Below are 22,302 nucleotides of genomic sequence, written 5' to 3' on the forward strand. Positions count from 1 at the left end.
TAGTGGTCAATTTGTCTTAGTGGTTTATCTTACTCTCAGATCTTGGATCCCATATCCATTTTTCAAGGTAACCTGAAACACTTCAAGAGAGCTGATGTACGCTGCCAATTTTGATAGACTTTGTTTACCACTGCCACCAACTCCAATAAGTAAAGCATAACCACGAGGAGCTTCCAAAATTCGGCTAATACGACATCTGAAACAAAATTCAGCATATAGGAAAAAGAACAATGAGTTAGGCCTTTGAGAAAAATAAGAATCCTGCAGATATACAAATGATATTATATATTGTAGTTTTTCTCCAGACATGCTGCAGATTTTAATTGAGGATTCAAGTATTAATGATTTGGGCTTTCAAAACCATATCAACCTACAGTGAATTTTACGGCATATTGCAGATTTTATAATCAAAGGGATGCCCTACATATAAAGGATTTGTTGCAGGAATTTTATGTAGATTTTATCTTTTGCAATTCAATGATTTTGCCACGGATTTGTAATATAAATTGACCCAGAGAAATTCTGCTGTCTCAGGAATAACAAGTTTGTAATACATTTTTTGATAACTTTAGCAAAAATATATAAAAACAATTTGATCTTTAAGGGAATCTGCCAGCATAATTTAAATACCCAAGCTATTTACAGCTGGTAAAACAAGCAGTGAACATGTCACAAATTTTCCAAATATATTTCTAAAGGTGCTATTGGCATGAAATTCTCACCATATGTCAATAACAACTTATCCAATCCATACAGGCAAAGAAATCAAACCACATATGTCCATAAATTAAGCTATGTACAATAATGAGAAATGGCACAGGGAAAAAGTATTGAACACATGAAGAAAGAGAGTTGCAAAAGTCATAACACCAACTGAAATCTATCAGTAATTAGAAAACAATCCTGATATTTAGTGAAAAATAACATCAGCTGATTCAACTGATGGTCTAAAAAAAGGTGTCTCATTACCAAGGTGACACGCAACAAACATATTAGCTGTCTCAACTGTCTCAAGACCTTTGCAACCTTATTGTTGGAAAACATACTGACAGCATTAGTTGCAGAACAATTTTTAATCTACTGAATGTTCCAGTAAGCAGTGTTGGGGCCATAATCCGGAAGTGGAAAGAACATTATTTCACCATAAACCGGCCACGACCAGGTGCTTCCTGCAAGATTTCAGACAGAGGAGTGAAAAGATTTATCATAAGAGTTATCCTAAAGTCCTAGAACCAATGGCCACCTGTGAAGAGCTACAGGAAGACCTGGACGCAGCAGGTACAATTGTTTCAAAGAAAACAATAAGTAATGCACTCAACCTCTATGGCCTGTATGCACGCTCACTAGACTCCATTGTTGAACAAAAAGCATGTTCAAATGCGCTTAAAAGTTTACTCAATAACATTTAGAGAAGCCTGTGAAATACTGGGAGAATATAGTCTGGTTAGTTGAGACCAAAATCGAACTCTTTGGATTCCATAATACACAGCATGTTTGGAGGAAAAAAAGGCACTGCATACGGTACTGGAAGACTTCATATAATTGAAGGAAAGATAAATGGATAAATTAACCAAGACAGTCTTAATAAAAATCTGATCCATCTACAAGGATGATGAAGATAAAATGAGGGTGGACATTTCAGAAAGACAATGATCCCAAACACACAGCCGAGGAAACTCTCAGTCAGTTTCAGAGAAAGAAAATAAAGCTGCTAGAATGGACCAGCCAATCACTGACCTGAATCCAATACAAAATTTAAGGAACAAACTAAAGATCAGAGATCATAGAAGGAGCCCATGGAACTTTAGGATTTGAAGAGTGTTTGTGTGGAAGAATGGGCCAAAATCACACCTGAGCAATGCATGCGATTAGTTTTTCCAGGCAGGAAACATCTGGAAGCTGTCATTACCAACAAAGGCCTTTGCTTGAAGTATTAAATACATTTCAATAAGCATGTGCAGCACCCCAGAGTCCTGGTTGTTGCAGTACTGTGGCTCCGCCACTATGGGGAGCTATGGTACGTCTGATTGCACTAAGGAGTTTCTCTGACCAGGTACACTCACACCACACTTCACACTCCGGCCACCAGGGGGGGTGGTCCTATCTAGTAGGCCACTCCTCACAACTCTGGTAAAACTGGGGGTTGGACAGGAAGACAGGGAGAAGTAGCTGGGAAGAGCTAGTGAGAGGACCTGTCAGGGATGGGATCCTGGCAGACTCCTCAGAGCAGAACAAACCAGTGAACAACGGGAATACAGTAAAGAGGAATTAGAACCAGAAGGAGTCGTGCTGTTAGACCGAGGCAACATCCTTCTGAGGCACAAACAGTCGGTGGCCGGAACGCCGAGCAAGTAAGAGACTTTAAGTACTACTGCAAACCACGGCCGGACAGCTAATTACAGGTTGGTTGTCTCACTTAACACCTAAGCAGACAACGGAGGCAGCTGTGGGAGAGGGGCGACTCTAGGGTCCCGGAAGAACTCAAGGCCTACCCCGTCACACGGGTGCGTCCTACCATATCATCTGGGGGACGGAGAAAGCGAACATCAGAGACAGACAGAAACAGTTGTGAGGACTATCCCGGGAGCTCAGCAGGGAAGAACTACAACACATAGCGCTAGAAGGTAGACACTGATTCCCACCTGTAAAGAGAACTCCTGATGTGCCTTTGGACCGGCCGGTCTCTGACAACCCAGTTAACAGCACTCTGGACTGAGGTCTCCAAAACCTTCAGTAAAGAGGTAAAGAGACTGCAACCTGGTGTCCTCATTATTTACCGCGACCTGCACCCCACAACTGCACCGTTACAACACCACTTATTGCACCGGACGTCCCCCACTGACAGACAGGGCCACGGACCGGGTCTAGCCACCGTGACAACCCCAGAACTGAGACTCAGAGGCCCGGCTCCGGGTACCCCTCGGCCCTGCGGTGGTGTGGGGGCGCTCCAACTTGGCGTCACGAACAGGATCTACTTAAGCCTGAAGAATCAGGTCATGTGTGCCTTGGAACTGTGATTTATTGCGCTTGAATTGTACTTTATTGAAAAGACTGTGTATTGCCATTTACCGCCAAAATTCGCCATTGCCGCGCACGGAGGGAGGAGCCTTAGCTACGTGGGCGGAATCAGCCAAAAGAAGCGCGGAACGGAAAGCGCGGTAAGGCGCCAATCCCGGAAGAGGAACTCCGACCTCCAGCAGGTTCGTGGGAGGAAGGGACAGCCATGTCTGAGTCGGGAGGAGAGGAGGTGGCGGTCGCAGCCGCGGACGCAGGGGCAGCTCCGGTCCCCGCAGCGGACGGAGCCGCGGCCCTAATACCACCACCGGTAGCCGCAGAACCCACTGTTCCTCCCAACCAGCCGGACGCTGCCGCTAACACAAAAGCCATAATGCCCTTCTCTATGCCGTACCTGCCCGGAGCGGCTTGGCTTCCGCGATACTCTGGGGAGTCGCATACGTTCACTGACTTTAAAGAGGGGCTCTGCAGCCTGCTCGAGTTCTATCCCCTAACCGAGCCTCAGAAGGTCCATATGATAACCGGCCAACTCTTTGGGGCGGCTCTGAGAGAATTGAAATCCTGGCCCGCTGAGGATAAAGAAACTGCACAACAGATTTTTGCCAAGCTTAAAGCCACCTTTGATACTCGCACTGCTACAGAAATTAAACTGACTTTTTATGGATGCAAACAAAGGCCACAGGATAGCTTACGGGACTATGCCCTTAATCTCCAGGAAGCGATGCGGGCCATTAAGCAGAGTGACCCCGGCAGCATGCAGGATGAGGATAAAATCCTGAAGGAGCGGTTCATTGAGGGGCTCCTGTGCAGTCACCAGCGGGGCCAATTGCACTTCCTGGCCATGCAAAATCCAGACTTGACTTTTGCGCAGTTTAAAGATAAAGCTATCCAGGCATTGCAGGAGCGACAGCCCAGCCGCGCAGTACCACCCAGGCGCCCCGCTCTCACATACCACCAGGAGGTGGCATCGGATACCCCAGTTGCCGCGGAGGCCGACGCCCAGAGCTTCGAGGACGACTCCCCTGCAGGACTCCGTCTCCAGATGCAAGAGCTAACCAAGAGCGTTGCTGCCCTGGCCCGGACGGTGCAGTCCCTACAGGAGGCCCCCAAAGAGAAGATCCAGTTGGCTTCCAGCCCGGAGGATGTCCCTTGGATGCGACAGAGGAGGACTCCGCCGACCAGGAGCCGGCCCGACGATCGCTTCCACCAGGATGGACGACCCATCTGCCGCCGCTGTCACCAGGTGGGCCATCTTGCAAGGTACTGTCCTTTAAACGAGCAACCCCTGGGGCAAAGGGCCAACCCCCAGGAGTAGGACGGTCAGGCCCGCAGCATTGGAGAACCAAGTATATTGGAGGACGACCAGTTCTCCCTGTAGTGATTGATGGAATCCCCTTGAATGCTTTGCTGGACACCGGTTCTCAGGTGACGACTATACCTTACGTGCTCTACAAACGGTATTGGGAGGACGCTGATATTACTCGTGGCCCTGACGATGATTTCACCATAATCGCCAGTAATGGTCAGCCGTTGCCACAAGTGGGGTATAAGGAGGTCACCATCAAAGTGGGGCGGGTGGAATTGAAAGCCCAAGGGATTGTGATTGTAGATATTGATCGTCGAGAATGTAATCCCATGATGACTCTTGGTACTAATGTTATAGAAAATTGTCTTGCAGAAGTGATTGTTTTGTTGCAACAGGTGGCAGAAACCGCTGGCCACAGTGAGCAACGTGCCCTGCAGAAGGAAATCAGAGCTCTGATGCAGAGACAGCAGGTAGAGCTGACTGGTGGTGAGATTGGTCGTGTCACTGTGAGTGATTCAAACCCCATCGCGATACCCCCCAAGAGTGAAATGTTAATATGGTGTCGAGCAGCCATAGGCCTCAGGGGTAAGGACTACCAGGCCTTGGTAGAACCCGTATATTCAGACAATAGGCCTACTGTTCTGACAGCCCGGGGGGTGGTCGACGTCCGACAGGGGAGAGTGCCCGTACGTGTCCTCAATTGTGGGGAGGAAGAGGTCCACCTAACCAAGTATACCACGCTCGCCAAACTGTTCACTGTCAATAATAGTGTAATACAGACACCTGAACCCTTGGTCCCGTCAAACGTGGCGGAGAACAATGGTTCTGCAGAGCACTCGAAAGACTGGTGTCGGGAATTGCATGTGGGCACTGACTCTACCCCATCTCATCAAATACAGGGGGCTTACAGGGTGGTACACGAGTACGAGCAGGTATTCAGCAAACACCCCTCAGATTTTGGGCAGGTGAAAGGGATCCAACATCACATCCCCACGGGAGATCACCGACCCATAAAAGAGAGATATCGCCCTGTACCCCCAGCTCATTACCAGTGTGCCAAGGACATGTTACGGGAAATGAAGGAGGCTGGGGTGGTGAGAGACAGCTGTAGCCCCTGGGCAGCTCCGTTAGTCCTTGTTAAAAAGAAAGATGGTACAATGAGGATGTGTGTTGATTACAGGCAGTTGAATCGCATTACACATAAGGACGCATACCCACTGCCCAGGATAGAGGAGTCTCTGGCTGCCTTAAAATCTGCTAACTACTTCTCTACCTTAGATCTCACCAGTGGGTACTGGCAGGTTCCTGTAGCGGAGGCGGACAAAGAGAAGACGGCCTTCACGACGCCAATGAGTCTCTGTGAGTTCAACTACATGCCCTTCGGATTGTGCAATGCTCCCGGAACGTTCCAGAGGATGATGGAGTGCTGCCTGGGACACCTGAACTTTGAAACCGTGCTGCTATATCTGGATGACGTCATAGTCTTCTCTAAAACCTACGAAGACCATCTGAAGCACCTGGCCGAGGTGTTTGAAGCCTTGTCCAACTTCGGCCTAAAAGTGAAACCGTCCAAGTGTCATCTGCTGAAACCTAAAGTGCAGTACCTGGGCCATGTGGTGAGCGCTGAAGGAGTGGCCCCAGACCCCGACAAGGTCACAGTGATCAAGGACTGGCCAAAGCCCAGTGACCTCCACGAAGGTCCGGCAGTTCCTCAGGCTGGTAGGCTATTACCGGAGGTTCATTAAAGACTTCACCAAGAAGGCCGCACCCTTGCAAAACCTGTTGGTGGGCCAACCAAAGAAGACCAAGGGGAAGAACACCCCCTTTGACTGGAACGGGGAGCTGGAGGAATCCTTCACCTGCTTGAAGTCGGCGCTGACGGGAGAAGAGGTACTGGCTTACCCCGAATACGACCAACCGTTTGTGCTATACACAGATGCCAGTAATGTGGGACTAGGAGCCGTGCTGTCTCAAGTCCAGCAAGGCAAAGAAAGAGTGATCGCTTACGCCAGCAGGAAACTCCGTCCCACGGAAAGGAACCCTGACAACTACAGTTCCTTCAAACTGGAATTCCTTGCCCTTGTCTGGGCAGTGACAGAGAGGTTTAAGCACTACCTGGCCTCCGCGAAATTCACCGTCTTCACGGACAACAATCCGCTAACGCATCTGGATACTGCCAAACTCGGGGCTTTGGAACAGCGGTGGATGGCCCGGCTGTCCAACTATGATTTCACCATCAAATATCGGGCAGGACACCAGAATGCCAATGCCGATGCTCTGTCCCGAATGCCCAATTTACCAGAAGTGGGAGAAGACCCGGAGGCACTTGAAGAGGTGGAGCTGCCTGCCTTCCATCGCCCCAAAGCCACTCAGAACTCTCACCATGTGAAGAACAGGCACAAGAACCAACCGGATGCCACGCTGAATCCCCTGCCCCACCACGGATGGGCAGAAACCCAGGATAGTGACCCCGCGGTCCGTCAGGTGAAGGAACTCTTGACGCAGGCTGGGTTGCACCCTGGCCCAGATGATCCACAAGAAACCCAACAGCTGTGGAAGGGGAGAAGCAAACTGTTTATCCATGATGGCAAGTTGTGCAGGAGGAGCATCGACCCACGTACTCATGAATTGGTGTGGCAGATAGTGGTGCCAAGGCGAGATGCGCCCATGGTTCTGGGAGCCTACCATGATGGAGCCGGACACTTCGGATGGAGGAAGCTGGAGAAACTGCTCCGAGGGAGGTTCTATTGGATTGGCATGAAGAGAACCATTGAGAAGTGGTGTCGGGAGTGTGGTCCATGTAGTCTGCGCAGGAAGGACCGTGACAGTCAACGGGCTCCCCTGCGGCCTATCATCACCAAACGGCCGCTCGAACTGGTCGCGCTGGATCATGTGAAGCTGACACCTAGCCGGTCGGGCTATATCTACGCCCTTACCATCGTGGACCACTACTCCAGGTTTTTGGTGGTTGTGCCTGTCAAGGATCTAACAGCTAGGACTGCCGCCAGGGCCTTCCAGCAGCACTTTTGTAGGCCCCATGGCTACCCAGAGAAAGTACTGACCGATCAGGGGCCTGCATTCGAAGCGGAAGTGTTCCAAGAATTCTGCCAGTTGTACGGGTGTAAGAAGATCAGAACTACACCGTACCACCCTCAAACCAACGGGATGTGCGAGAAGATGAACCAGGTAGTAATCGATTTATTGAAGACCTTGCCTATGGAGGAACGGAACCTGTGGCCGACAAAGTTGCCTGATTTGGTGGATATGTACAACCACATCCCAGTAAGTTCCACCAACTGTACTCCAGCGTACCTGATGCGAGGAAGGTCTAGTCGGTTACCCGTTGATCTGGACATGGGGGTCCTAGTACCCGAAGATACCTCGCCGGATGCAGATTGGGATGCAGAAAGGCAGCGAAGGTACCGCGAAGTACAGGAGTGTGTAGAGAGAAGTCTCGCCCAGGCTAGGCAGAAGCAAGAAAGGGACTACAACCAACACGCTCCTGCGATTCCCCTGTCACCTGGTGAGCAAGTACTTAAACGAAAGAGGAGATTACACAAGCTCGATGACCAATGGGAAGCAGAACCGTATACCATCCTGCCATCCGACTTCGACAACACAAAGGTCTGTCTCATCAGCAAGGACAGAGGGGAGACCTCGACAGCGGTATCCAGGGATCACCTTAAGGTCTGCCCCGATAAGTTAAAAGAGAGGGGCACGGCCCCAGAAATCTCCCCGCCGGTGGAAAAGGAGAAGATGTTCCATACTGTCCTTGGTCCTTTCCCCAGTCCTGGACTCAGATAAACCAAGCCGTCGTGGTACCTGTCATAATGTTTCAACAGCCGGACCCGCCAGAAACGATGGTGGTACCAGATCATCTGGCCCCGCTACCTCAACAAGCCTTACCTGATGAAGCCATGCCAACCATTGAGCCGGCAAATCCTCCCTCTGCTATCAGTGAATCTGCTGTACCCACTGTTGATAACCGCAGCTCTGAGAGCCCCAACCTGCCAGTGCTACCCAGACTCACTAGAAGTGTAGTTAGAAGACAGTGCACTACACCAGCGGTAGCAAGCATAGCGGGCCCTGTTAGGCCAATAGCAACCCCTGCGCTGCGAAGGTCCACACGCAGCACTCAAAATCAAACTCCCCTCCGCTACAAAACTTGGAGGTATTGATAAGGGCTGCTATTTAATTGAAAATGTTTGCATGCATATCTTTTTGTTACAGGTTTTTAAATGGACACTAGAGTAATGGACGGTGAATTGCTCAAAAACTTTCATAAGGGGGACCCCTTTGTTTACCCGGGGTCCCCGCTGTTTCAACCACTGAACTGAGAGTCATAAACTGTGCATGACCTAACTTTTGCAACGTTCAAGAATCCTCACCTCCCGTAAAGGGAAGCATAGTTATGTTCAATTGTTATGCTATTTCAAAAATTTGTGTGTTTCCTGTTAACATGTATTATTGTTCTTGTTTTCCCAGTCCCGGAGTACTGGATTTAACCGGGGGGGAGTGCAGCACCCCAGAGTCCTGGTTGTTGCAGTACTGTGGCTCCGCCACTATGGGGAGCTATGGTACGTCTGATTGCACTAAGGAGTTTCTCTGACCAGGTACACTCACACCACACTTCACACTCCGGCCACCAGGGGGGGTGGTCCTATCTAGTAGGCCACTCCTCACAACTCTGGTAAAACTGGGGGTTGGACAGGAAGACAGGGAGAAGTAGCTGGGAAGAGCTAGTGAGAGGACCTGTCAGGGATGGGATCCTGGCAGACTCCTCAGAGCAGAACAAACCAGTGAACAACGGGAATACAGTAAAGAGGAATTAGAACCAGAAGGAGTCGTGCTGTTAGACCGAGGCAACATCCTTCTGAGGCACAAACAGTCGGTGGCCGGAACGCCGAGCAAGTAAGAGACTTTAAGTACTACTGCAAACCACGGCCGGACAGCTAATTACAGGTTGGCTGTCTCACTTAACACCTAAGCAGACAACGGCGGCAGCTGTGGGAGAGGGGCGACTCTAGGGTCCCGGAAGAACTCAAGGCCTACCCCGTCACACGGGTGCGTCCTACCATATCATCTGGGGGACGGAGAAAGCGAACATCAGAGACAGACAGAAACAGTTGTGAGGACTATCCCGGGAGCTCAGCAGGGAAGAACTACAACACATAGCGCTAGAAGGTAGACACTGATTCCCACCTGTAAAGAGAACTCCTGATGTGCCTTTGGACCGGCCGGTCTCTGACAACCCAGTTAACAGCACTCTGGACTGAGGTCTCCAAAACCTTCAGTAAAGAGGTAAAGAGACTGCAACCTGGTGTCCTCATTATTTACCGCGACCTGCACCCCACAACTGCACCGTTACAACACCACTTATTGCACCGGACGTCCCCCACTGACAGACAGGGCCACGGACCGGGTCTAGCCACCGTGACAACCCCAGAACTGAGACTCAGAGGCCCGGCTCCGGGTACCCCTCGGCCCTGCGGTGGTGTGGGGGCGCTCCACATGTTCAATACTTTTTCCCTGTGTCATTTCTCATTATTACACACAACTTAATTTATAGACATCTATGGTTTGATTTCTTTTCTTGTGTGGATTGGATGGGTTGTTACCAACAACTGGTAAGAATTTCATGTCATGTAAATAGCACCTTTAGAAATACTTTTACTTAGAAAATTGGTGATGTATTCAATACTTATTTCACCCACTGTGTTTGTGCATGTAGCTCTTTCAAAGACTGAGAAATCAGTGTTTAAATTCATATGCAAATGAGACTGAAGAGCTATGGTAGATCTGAAGCCTCTGTCACTCCACCTCTATTCCCCATCTAGCACCGCCTCCTCCTGCTTGATGACCAGCATTTATGCTTTGCAAATTCAGGCAAAGGAGCCAACAGTCAGTCAATCAGGTGGACGCGGCAATGGATGGGAATAGAGCTGGAGTGACAGAGGCTTCAGATCACCAAATAGTTCTTCAGTTTCATTTGCATATCAATTCAAGTGCTGATTTCTCAGTAACAGAGGAAAGGATCAGCCATGCAAAGGTCTTGGTGCATTTGTCTTTGAAAAAGCTACTTGCACATGAAAATATCATTAGAAAAATACCAGTGGGATAAGAATACCTATCAATTTAGAATCACTCGTATTTCAAGTACATAAGAAGGAGGACATAGAGTTTACTAAATATACAAAATTTATTGCATCAAAAAATTCACATAGTAAAAATGGATATCATAGGTCAAGTACATGATTTATGTGAACTGTACCCAAGTGTGATAAAATGACCCAAGGTCCACACTAGAAAAACAGGGGAGGATAGGCATGTGTTACATATGGACAATAAGTCAGCGACCTGGTGTTAAATACTGTCCCTCGAAACTCAGTTCCTTTTCAGAAAGCCACCCGTCGCTCTCGATCAAGGTCCTCACAGGAACTGGAATTTGGACATGGGTAATTATAACCTTTATTTTGTGACATACAAATAGGCTGTTGTTTCAATATTACTGTTATAGAGCGACGGGTGGCTTTCTGAAAAGGAACTGAGTTTCGAGGGACAGTATTTAACACCAGGTCGCTGACTTATTGTCCATATGTAACACATGCCTATCCTCCCCTGTTTTTCTAGTGTGGACCTTGGGTCATTTTATCACACTTGTGTACAGTTCACATAAATCATGTACTTGACCTATGATATCCATTTTTACTATGTGAATTTTTTGATGCAATAAATTTTGTATATTTAGTAAACTGTATGTCCTCCTTCTTTTGCACATGAAAATAGTTTGAGGGAGTGAAATCCTGCTGACAGATTAACTTTAAAAGGTTTTCCCTTTACTACGATATTGATGACCTGTCGTTAAGATACAGAGTTTGGAGTGTGACTGTTTGGGGTTGTCAACAGGTGTCTTTTTTATTGATAACAAGTTCAAACAGGTGCAATTACTACAGGTAATGAGTGGAGGACAGAGGAGCCTCTTAAAGAAGAAGTTACAGGTCTGTGAGAGCCAGAAATCTTGCATGTTTTTAGGTGACCAAACACTTATTTTCCTCCATAATTTGCAAAATAAATCTTGCCAAATCAGACAAGGTGATTTTCTGGATTTGTTTTCTCGTTTTCACTCTCATAGCAGTTGTGGTCTACCTATGATGTCATTTACAGGCCTCTCTCATCTTTTTAAGTGGGAGAACTTGCACAATTGGTGGCTGACTAAATACTTTTTTTCCCCTCTGTATGTCTGCAATATCAGATTGCTGAGGGTCCCACTCCTGGTATCATCAGCAATCAGCTGTTATCAACGTCAGCAGCAGCAGGATGCAAACAATGTATGGGACAGAACACCCCAGATGTTATATATACATTCCAAATATTAAAAAGGAGTGTTTTGCCTAATTCAAGAAGTATGGTTACTTACACATGTTGCATTGCATCTTCAAACAGGACAAGATTCATGGCTGCATTAAGTTCATTGTAGCTCTCAAGTGCTTCAACAAGTGTTTTCCTTAGGGCATCCCATCCTTGAACTGGCAAGTAAGTAGGAGCCCCAACACCATTGGCAAAATGGCAAAATATAAGTGGTTGTTTTAAGAAAACATGGTCTTCAATACCCTGGTGTGAATTAAAAAATGATATTTTCAATAATCACAGAAGTGTGGTAACTGGAAATTGCCTTCTCATGTTAACTTTTTTAATGACCAAGTCTGAAATGCCATTCTAACCAGACCATTTTATATTTTTAGGTCTTTATATTAAGCTGCAGAAACATTTTTTTTCTCCGACATAGCTACCTGGAGGCATTGTTTTATGCGGAGGAAAATTTTTCAGGCTGAATCGGGGTAGATATAAATTACATAATTATTTGTGATGCAAATATTAAAAAAAACATTAATCCGATATTGGCAGTGACCAATAACAATAAAGACATATGGCAGCCTTACTACAGGTGAAGAGAAGCCTCACACTAACAGGCAATAATTCTCAGAAAAACTGAGTGGTTTCATGTTAAAACAGCCCAAGAAAGGCTAATTAAGTAGAAATATGGTAACCCAAATTAAATAAAACACAATGCTGTATAGTTTCTAAAGGAGCAGTCTGCTGGCACTTATGGATCTCTCTCTGCTGCCCTGTAATATGGATTACTAGGGCACTTCTTTTCTTTTTGTACCTTGATGATACTATTATGTATGGAGTTTGGAGCAGTCTACCGCCACAATTTATACATATATATACTCATATATCACTTACTAGACTCTTGGGATAGATTTACATTTAGTTTTTTTAAGTGATAATACCCTACTTTGCAACAGTATACATACACGATGCATCAACACACTGCGATTAATGAATCCATGAACTCCAATATTGCTGTAAACGTTAAAAAATGTAAGGTACTTAGTGTTTTTGCATCAAAGAGAACAAAGGCCATCAAAACCACGCGAAAGTGTATCTTTAATATGTATTTATTAATTGCTGTGTGCTGACACGTCGTATATGTACAGTATATTTCTATATATTGGTCACATACCGTGTTTGTGTACTTTTAATACTAGAAGGTGTATGGTCCCTATTTTTCCTTTTTCTGTACTACATTGCAGTAGTTACATTTCTAAGATAATTATGATTAATTCATAAATCTAATGTACAAAGCTATGAAAGAAAATATGCACAGGAGGACACTTTCCTTCTACAACATAAGGAAAAGTTGGGGATATTGGCGCACACAGAGTCTTACTTCAAAGTATTTTCTTGCTGTGTCGTAAAGAATTTTCTTAAATAAGTCAGAGTCTTTGGCTTCGACCAACTTATCTCCGTACACTCGAGAAGACTCGTGAAGCCAAAGCAAAACCAGATCATTTGGTTGCTTCAAACAATCTGGAGTAGCAAACAAAATGCCCTAAAACAGAAAAAACATACATTTTAGTGGCTACCCATACTAGGTAACTGGAATATTTTATTTAGGAGGCTTGTATTACTGTAAATGTGGAGATTTCATATGGTGTCAACTCAGTAATGTAGTAAATGTGGGAGCGAGGAGGATTTGTATTTCAGCAGGTACGCAGTGTATTTCAGAAATGATAGGAACTAAAATAATAATATCAATTTTTTAAATTTGCTTTCAAGTATTTAAAAAAAATGCAAATATTTACAATAATAACGTATTTTATCTCAATGGTGATTAAAAATAAACTTTCCACAACTGTCAGAAACATTGTTTGCTTGGGAGGAGGTACTTTCCTACACTATATTAGCAAGTTACCATGAACTACTATATTTTAGTTCCTGTAAATCTGGTTATTAGCATACCTGGCAGCATGTGCTCTAAGATTAATTGGTGTAATTAGGAGTAAACACTCATGTATCTATCTAATACAGTATTTGCTGTGACTATAACAGTTCATGCACACTATGTTCAAAAAATATAATCGTAAAAACAATAGTTTCACAATTGGCTCCATGTAGAAAAAAAACATAGTGCATACCTGGAAAATATTGGAGATATCTCTCAGATTAAAAATATAATGAAACTTGATAGCAGTTGGAAGGAAATTCTGCACCATTTTCTGGCTGAGCCACATTGCAGCCTGAATCATAGATGGTCCAGTTCGCAGAATCGATGGATGGAATGAGTGTTGCTGGAAGTGGAAACTAAGGATCTTGGCAAATATGGCTTCCAGTGCATCATTTGAAGGAAAACTCACAGCAAAAACAGCAAAATGTCTCTAAAAATCAAAGATATAAAATTCATATAGTAGAACACCATCAGTAATGGCAAAACACTCACTAACAATGAATTTGTTTCTAAAATCTTAAATTAAAAGATTTATATGTACAGCTATTAGATAATAGCTTAAGGTTTCAGCTGCAGATCTGTTTACTAGGGCAATTCAATATTCACACTATATAGCTGTAGTGTTATAGTAGTTTATCCAGATATACATAGACACCTTCTGGGGATGTGTTACTTTTTTACTAAAATACATGCATGATTCACTAAAAAATACTTTTTTTGCAATTAGGTTTCAATAAAAATTTTGAACTGCCTCTATGCTTCAATGTACATAACTGGCTGTAAATAGCGTTAACAGTGAATCCTTCAGTGAGCTCATTGTGGTGCATAGGAAGAATGAGCACAACAGTGGCAATAATCTGTGTGAAGGCGTTATTGGAGCATACTTGGGTGAAAACTTTGGCGGGCCCGAAAAATATGTGACAGTCCCAGCAGCTGCATATCTCGCGGCTTTCCTACAGTCACAACACATGCAGGGATTTTCTGTATGTTAGGCAATCCTTGCATGTGTAGAGGCTGTTGAACACCCGTGAGACATGCAGGCACGGGGACTCGAACATATTGTTTGAGCACATCGAAGCTACTTGGTTAGCACCCGAGCGTGCTCAGATAACGCCTTTTCCGAATACATTTGCTCATCACTAATGCCTACGTATCTGGGCCCTTCTAGCCATGACTATACAGTGAGGAAGTGAGGAGAGCACCTTATCGGTGCACACACTGGAGGTCACTGGAGCAGAAGTTGCCGGCGCATGCGCAGAAGATCCCTGAATGCAGTGCCCACAGAAGGGAGGATGAGGTATGTATTCCTGAGGGAGTGCAGGGTGCAGGTGCAGGATTCTGGGGGGGGGGAACTGATGCTGAGGGAGGAGGTAAGTATAAGGGCTCATACTCACTTGCAAGAAACTCGGATGAGTCTTGCACGGCAATACCCGGCACTGCATCCGGCACTCAGGAGTGAAGCGTGCGGCTCCATGTATTCCTATGCGGCCGTACGCTCCGAGTGCTGGCAGCAGTGCCGGGTATTAACATACGAGACTCATCCGAGTTTCTCACATGTGAGTATGAGCCCTTACAGTGAAGACAGGAGGCAGGGATTTCTTCCAGCACTGCACCGTGAGCCTTGAAATAATCATTAACATAAAGACAGAATAGAACATTTCTCAGCAACAAGATCATTAATATGAGGCATACAGGTAAGAATAGTGTAATATTTCTACTACCTGTATGCCCATATTAATAGGTCATATACATCTGGGTGGGGGGAGGGTGACAGATTTCCAGTAATATACACGCATGGAGAATTTCCCGCTGTATAATATTAGCAAAGTGCACGAATGCTTATCAAATTTAATGGGGTTGTTCCCTTTCATTAGAAGTGAACCCCTGCTACAGGCTATTATAAAGAAACAAACTGCAATGTATTCAATTTCCGAGTCTATGCCACTGCTCCTGGTATCTTTGGCTGCAGCGCTGCCATCACAGTAATTAGTGAGTTCCATAGCTGTGAACGGGGGCATTCACATGTAGACAAACCTTCCCGCTCAGAGCCGCTGACACAATGATTGGCTGCCAACATCAGTACCACAACGAAAGCCGGACATCGGGCACAGCAGGGAGACAAGACGGTGGATCTGGGGAACGTGAGTACTGTGGGCTTGTTTCTTCATAGTAGATAATAGCATGCATTCTGGGATTAACTGTTAATGAAAGGGAACAATCCCTTTAAGCTTAGAAGACAGATAAGAGTTACAAACTCTGCCATCAGGTGGAGCTCGCTGAAGGATTTACAAGCATTTCATTTCTGTAGCCAGGTTTGTACAATGGATCATAGCGGCTGCAAAAGCCAAAATGTTTGTCATTTTTTAATTAAATCACATGGCAAAATTAATGTTTAACTAAAGATTCATGTAAGTAAAAAAAGCGCCTGAAGGTGTCCATATCCTATAAAGTGTAAGTGCACTTTCATAAACGTTGTGATGTCCTATACTAAAATGAGGGTGCTCAGACGCTCCACTGTGCTGTGCTCTCCTACCGAACTAAAGAAGGGAATAGAAAGTCTAGGAGCCATTCTTCAGTCTGAGATCGTTTTAGCGATTGATGGGGGTCTCAGCAAACAGACCTCCATTGGTCAAAACTACTTACATGTCTCTGTGCCATATGATCACACCTGTCAATTACCTGCAATCGCTGGTTAATAGTAAAGCTTCCTGCAGTTGGATTCATACAAGCGACATATTGACAATTATGAACTTCTTTAAGGGTCATTTTTTGTCTCTCATACCTGCAGTAACAGATGAGGAAGACATTAGAATACTGAATTTCAGTATCTGTTTAACTATATTAATAATATATAGTGATGAGCGAATATACTCGTTACTCGAGATTTCCCAAGCACGCTCGGGGGTCCTTCGAGTATTTTTTAGTGCTCGAAAATTTTGTTTTTATTGCCGCAGCTGAATGTTTTACATCTGTTAGCCAGGCTAAGCACATGTGGGGGTTGCCTAGTTGCTAGGGAATCCCCACATGTACTTATGCTGGCTAAGAGATTTAAAACATTTAGCTGCGGCAATAAAAACTAGATTTCCGAGCACTAAAAAATATGCGGAGGACACCCAAGCGTACTCGGGAAATCTCGAGTAACGAGTATATTTGCTCATCACTAATAATATACATTGATCAAATGAAAAATTATGAGAGTTATACAATAAAGGGTTTATTTGAAAAATCGATGACAAGTACGGTATTTAAATTTATTCAGTTTTCTAATATACTTTCTGTATCAGTTTAGGTCACAATGTATGCGGCTCATTATAAAACACCGACCAAATAAGTGTCACCATATAACTAGAAGTGGTGTGCCAGTTGGGCACAAAAACAGTGTGCTCTAAGATGCAGCTTTTACACATTCAGTTTTTTACAAGTGAAATACATTATAAACACATACTCCTCAATTCATCAACACGATAATTTTTTATGTTGGTCTTGATAAGGGGGCGGGTTGGAGTGCAAATTTCCTGATTCATTAAGAAACACATGCCTCAGTTAAGGCGAAAAATGTCATGCGCCTCCCTGCACCTCGCCATAAATCTTACTCCTGTCAGTGACTGAAGTAAGATTTGTGGCATAAACAACACCACCACTTGCCATAAATTTGAAGAGCGGGGTCAAAATGCCCCATCATGAGTCTGTTTTGCTCACTTTGTCGGAGCTGGGCGAAAATGGCATAAAAACACTAAAAGTTTCAAAATTTCTGAGCAGCCTTGCATCGCGCAAAATGATTTGTGATTTTTCTAAGTTTTTTATGCCAGAATTCTGCAGTAAAAGCTTTGATGAATCGGGGACATTGGCCTATAATTGTAACAATTTCTGCACCTACGTGTTCTTTACATGACCAGGACAGGGGTTTTTTTTTTATCTTTTGTCAGAAAAAGACAGCTGAAAGATCTGTAAATAAAAGAGGCACTATGGAAATTGTATAACTCTTCCATTGTCATATAACTATTTTTGAGCTGAAAGAGGAATATTCCTCTAATTTAGAAACAAATTAACACTTTACCAGTGGCCATAATCAAAGTGCTGTCTAATCAGGGCATGAGGCTGGACAGTTCCATACTTGTCGACCTCAGGCATGTTCAAGTCATCAATGAAATACACCAACTTTTTGTTTCCAATAGGACCATAGTTGCGCCCTGCTTTCTTCTCCAAAGACTTCTCAAGTATCCCTGTAAAATAGAGATTACCCATAAATAGTGTTCCTCTAAATACCAATAATAAGATCTTGAAGGAAAGGTCTCCATGCAAGATAGCTGGACACATAATTTAATGATCAATTTATATCATAATCAGATTAGATCTATATGTTCAGAAATAATTTCAATAAAACGTATGATAAGTTTTAGGTCAGGGAAAAGAATAAAATGTGATATTAGTGACAAATTCTTTAAAAAGGTATTTTTGAAAGCCAACAATGTTTATGGCATGCTATGGCAAAATGCCTATTTGTCATTATTACACTGCTGTTGATAACTCTATGCTACAAGCTGAATTGATGGAGGGCTTAATTAGTCATATGATGACACCAACAACGTCCCAATGGGCCCCAATGACTTAGGCTAATTTCACACTAGCGTTCGGCAGGGCTGCGGATGGCAGCCTTCTTCCTCCACTGCCGCACCTCTTCCTTCAGCTCCGCCTATGTCCTGCGTACCACATCTTTAACATTGGGTACGCAGGCCATGCGGATGTATGCGGATGCCTCCGCATGCGTCGTTTTGACGCTGTGCCGACCGCAACAAAATGCAACATGTTGCGTTCGACGCAGTTCAATGTTAAAGATAGGGTGCGCAGGACGCATGCAGATGTAGGCGGAGCTGATGGAAGAGGTGCGGCAGTGGGCGGGGCTTAATGGAGGAAGACTGCTGCCATCCGCAGCCCTGCCGAACGCTAGTGTGAAACCAGCCTTAAAATGGGGTTGTTGAGTTTCCATCTAGGAATTTTACTGGTCTTTTACTTCATATGGTATTTTCCTAGAAAAAAATTGTAAAAAAAATAAGCCTTGAAGACAGTTGAGACAAAAGAATACAGAGGATTTAAGAGCACACAAAAAGTTCTTTGGGTGGAAACTTCATACCTGGAGACAAGGATTTCATGCTAAGAAAATATACCTACAATACTTTCAGATAACAGAATTATAGAATGTTAGAGTTGGAAGAGACCTTATTGGTCATCGTGTCCAACCCCCTGCTGAATTCAGAATTCTCTAAACCATCTTAGACAGACACCTGTCCAGCTTCTGTTTGAAGACTTCCATTGAAAAAGAACTCACCACCTCTTGTGGCAGCCTGTTCCACTCATTGATCACCCTCACTGTCAAAAAGTTTTTTCTAATATCTAATCTGTATCTTCTCCCTTTCAGTTTCATTCCATTGCTTCTCATGCTTCCATGTGCAAATGAGAATAAAGATGATCCTTCTATACTGACAGCCCTTCAGATATTTGTAGACAGCTATTAAGTCTCCTCTTAGCCTTCTTTTTTGCAAGCAAAACATTTCCAGATCCTTTAATCGTACCTTGCAGGACATACTTGGCAGTCTGTTCACCATCCTGGAAGTTCTTCTCTGAACTTGCTCCAGTTTTTCAATGTCTTTTTTAAAATGTGGTGCCCAAAACTGAACACAGCATTCCAAATGTGGACGGACCAAGGAGGAGTAGAGGGGGATAATTACTTCACGTCATCTAGGCTCTATGCTTTTCTTAACACATCCTAGAACTGTGTTTGCATTATTTGCTGCTGCATCACATTGTTGACTCATGTGTAGTCTGTGTATTATTAGTATACCCAAGTCTTTTTCATACGTGCTATTGCTTAGTTCTATTCCTCCCATTCTGTAGATGTAATTTTCGTTTTTCATGCCCAGATGTAGAATATTGCATTTCTTCCTGATAAATACCATTCTATTAGTCGATGTCCATTGTTCAAGCTTATCTGAATCCTTTAGGTCTTCTTTAGTGTTAGTTATCCCTCCTAGCTTAGCACAGTCTGTAAATATGATCAGTTTACCTTCAGCTCCCTGATCTAGATCATTTATAAAAAATGTTGAACGACACTGGGGCTAGGACAGATCCTTGTGGTACCCCACTTGCAACACTCTTCCAATTGGATGTGCAACCATTTATTACCATCCTGAGTACGATCACTGAGCCAGTTATGATCTTGACTTGCTTGTTACAAACCCATGCTGGCTCTGGTTAATTACTATATTCTTATCCATGTACTTACATACATGCTCTTTAATAATTTGTTCAAAGTTATTTCCTGGAATAGAAGTAAGGCTCACAGGCCTGTGATTTCCTGGCTCCATCTTCTTTCCTTTTTTGAAGATCAGGACAACATTTGCCCATCTCCAACCTTCTGGGACTTCCGCTGTTCTCCAGAATTTTTCAAAGATTCTGGCTAGTGGTTCTGCAATTTCATCTGATTACTCTTTCATTACCCTAGGAAGTAATTCATGTGGACCAAGAGATTTACATTCATTTAAATTAGCTTAGTGTTCCCACAACATCTCTCCATTTATAGATAGTGTGGTTTCTTATATTCTTTCGATGGCACCATGAAGATCAGTTGATGTTACACTTGTTTTCTTAGAGAACACAGATGCAAAATATGAATGTAAAAGTTTGGCCTTCTCAACATCATTTTTGACCACTTCACCCTTTTCATCCTGTAAAAATCCTATAGCATCTTTGACTTTTCTTTTGACATACCCTCAAAAAAAAATCCTTTTTTTTACGGCTTTTGGTCTCCCTTGCAAGCCTTACTTCATTACTGACTTTAGCTTTTCTAAATCTTGTCCAGCATTCCCTGCAGACAACATAATATTCTTCTTTAGACATGCTTTATCTTTTCATTTAATATAGATTTATTTTTTTCCTTTCCAACAAGCGATTAAGTTCTGTGATCATCCATGCTGGTTTCTTTAAATGCTTCCAATTCTTTCTTCTTTTTGGGATTATTACCAATTGTACAGTGGGAATTTCATTTAGCAAAATCTCCCATTTTACTTGGACACTTCTGTCCTTTAAACAACCATTGGATCATTCCTAACCTCTTTCTGAGTCCATCAAAATCTACTTTTTGAACTCCAACTTTAAAGTCCTTCCTCCTGTTATAATCCAAAATTCGAGGATAGCTTGATCGCTGCTTCCTAAATTCCCAGCCACCTTTATTTCTTTAACCATTTCCATCCTGTTGGTACGAATTAAGTCCATGATTGCAGATACTCTTGATCTCTCTTCTACGTTTTGAAAGATAAAGTTGTCAGCAAAAGCTAAGCATTTTCTGGACCTTTTTTACCTGAGAGAGATTCCCAACAAATATCTGAATAGTTAAAATCTCCCATGCTCACTATGTCAAACTTTTTTGAGAACAGATACATCTGATGTAAAAAGAAATTGGTACAGAATAATAATTCCCATTAAACACCTTTTCAGAGCTTTTAAAATGTTGTTGGGTGAAGGCACTCTTCAAATATGAGAGACCTGGAAGAGATTGCAAAAGAAAATTGGTCCAAAATTCCAAGAGAGGTGTAGGAAGCTTGTTGATGGTTATAGGAAGCAATTCATTGCAGTTATGTATTACCAAGAGTGTACAACCAAATATTAAGTTGAGGGTGCCAACAATTATGCCAAGACCACTTTTCTGGTTATGTGTGAAATTATGTTCAATTTGCCTCTTTTTCTCAGTTTTTTTTGTGTTGTTCCAATAGACTCAAAGGAAAGAAACATGTGTATAACAAAACAAGTGTATTGGTAATAATTTTCTTGGAGAACTATTTCATTTTCTGGAACAATTTCAAGGGTGCTGTTATGCACACGTGTTAGTAAACACGGGAACAGAGGTTTGAACTACGAAAAAGCTGCACAAACCTTTCCTGTACAGACTATAGTATCTAGCAGGCCCTAGCTGCTTCAGCACGACCTGGGGAAAAAGGTATTAACTAGAGAAGACAACTAGGACTTAGCTCTCTAAAAGGCCATTAAGTGCATCACATACCTCCTAAGGAATCAAGGGAGAGTTCAGTGTAAGAAAGAAACCCCTGCAGTACAGTCATCTGACTGGCCTAGGTACTTGGAAGCAGGAAGAGAAATCCAGGCAGAATTCACTAAAGACTATCACCAGCAGAGAAGACAAGCAGTGGTTAGATTTAAATAGTAGAACCTGCAATGTGATAGGACAGGCTATATAACAAACGAAAAACACCTGCTGTCCAAAATGGATGGACAAAAGGCATAAGGTAATCAGTACCCGGACAGTGACAGAATTTTCTGTGGCTCAGCGAACAGAGATGCCTTCAGCAGAGCACAGGACTGCCAGATCAAATCCCGAGGCATAACAGGTGCCAACACTTTTGGCCATAACTGTATTTATAAAAGTGCTATTGACAGGAAATTCTCACTGGATGTCGGTAACAACCCATTAATTTTACACAGGCAAAGAAATCAAACCATAGATGTCCATAAATTAAGTTATGTGGTGCAATAATGAGAAATTACACAGGAAAAATACAGCACGGAAACGCTGCGTTGTATTTCCCGCAGCACGTCAATTCTTTGTGTGGATTCCACAGCGTTTTACACCTGTTCCTCAATAGGAATCCGCAGGTGAAATCTGCACAAAAAACACTGGAAA

General features: G+C 43.8%; 1 protein-coding gene across 1 annotated transcript in view; it reads right to left on the bottom strand.

The window, feature by feature from the left end:
• The window catches only part of DNAH11 (dynein axonemal heavy chain 11), a 390,030-nt gene that overhangs the window by 159,522 nt on the left and 208,206 nt on the right, over positions 1-22,302 (bottom strand). The window contains exons 48-53 of the mRNA XM_077268714.1: positions 17,671-17,836; positions 16,293-16,395; positions 13,804-14,043; positions 13,056-13,217; positions 11,739-11,932; positions 34-196 (exon numbers count right to left, since the gene is read on the bottom strand). Of these exons, the coding sequence (XP_077124829.1) occupies positions 34-196; positions 11,739-11,932; positions 13,056-13,217; positions 13,804-14,043; positions 16,293-16,395; positions 17,671-17,836 (1,028 nt within the window). The remainder of the gene's footprint in view (positions 1-33; positions 197-11,738; positions 11,933-13,055; positions 13,218-13,803; positions 14,044-16,292; positions 16,396-17,670; positions 17,837-22,302) is intronic.

This window comes from Ranitomeya variabilis, chromosome 6 (assembly GCF_051348905.1).
Source record: "Ranitomeya variabilis isolate aRanVar5 chromosome 6, aRanVar5.hap1, whole genome shotgun sequence".
In the NCBI taxonomy this organism is placed as follows: domain Eukaryota; kingdom Metazoa; phylum Chordata; class Amphibia; order Anura; family Dendrobatidae; genus Ranitomeya; species Ranitomeya variabilis.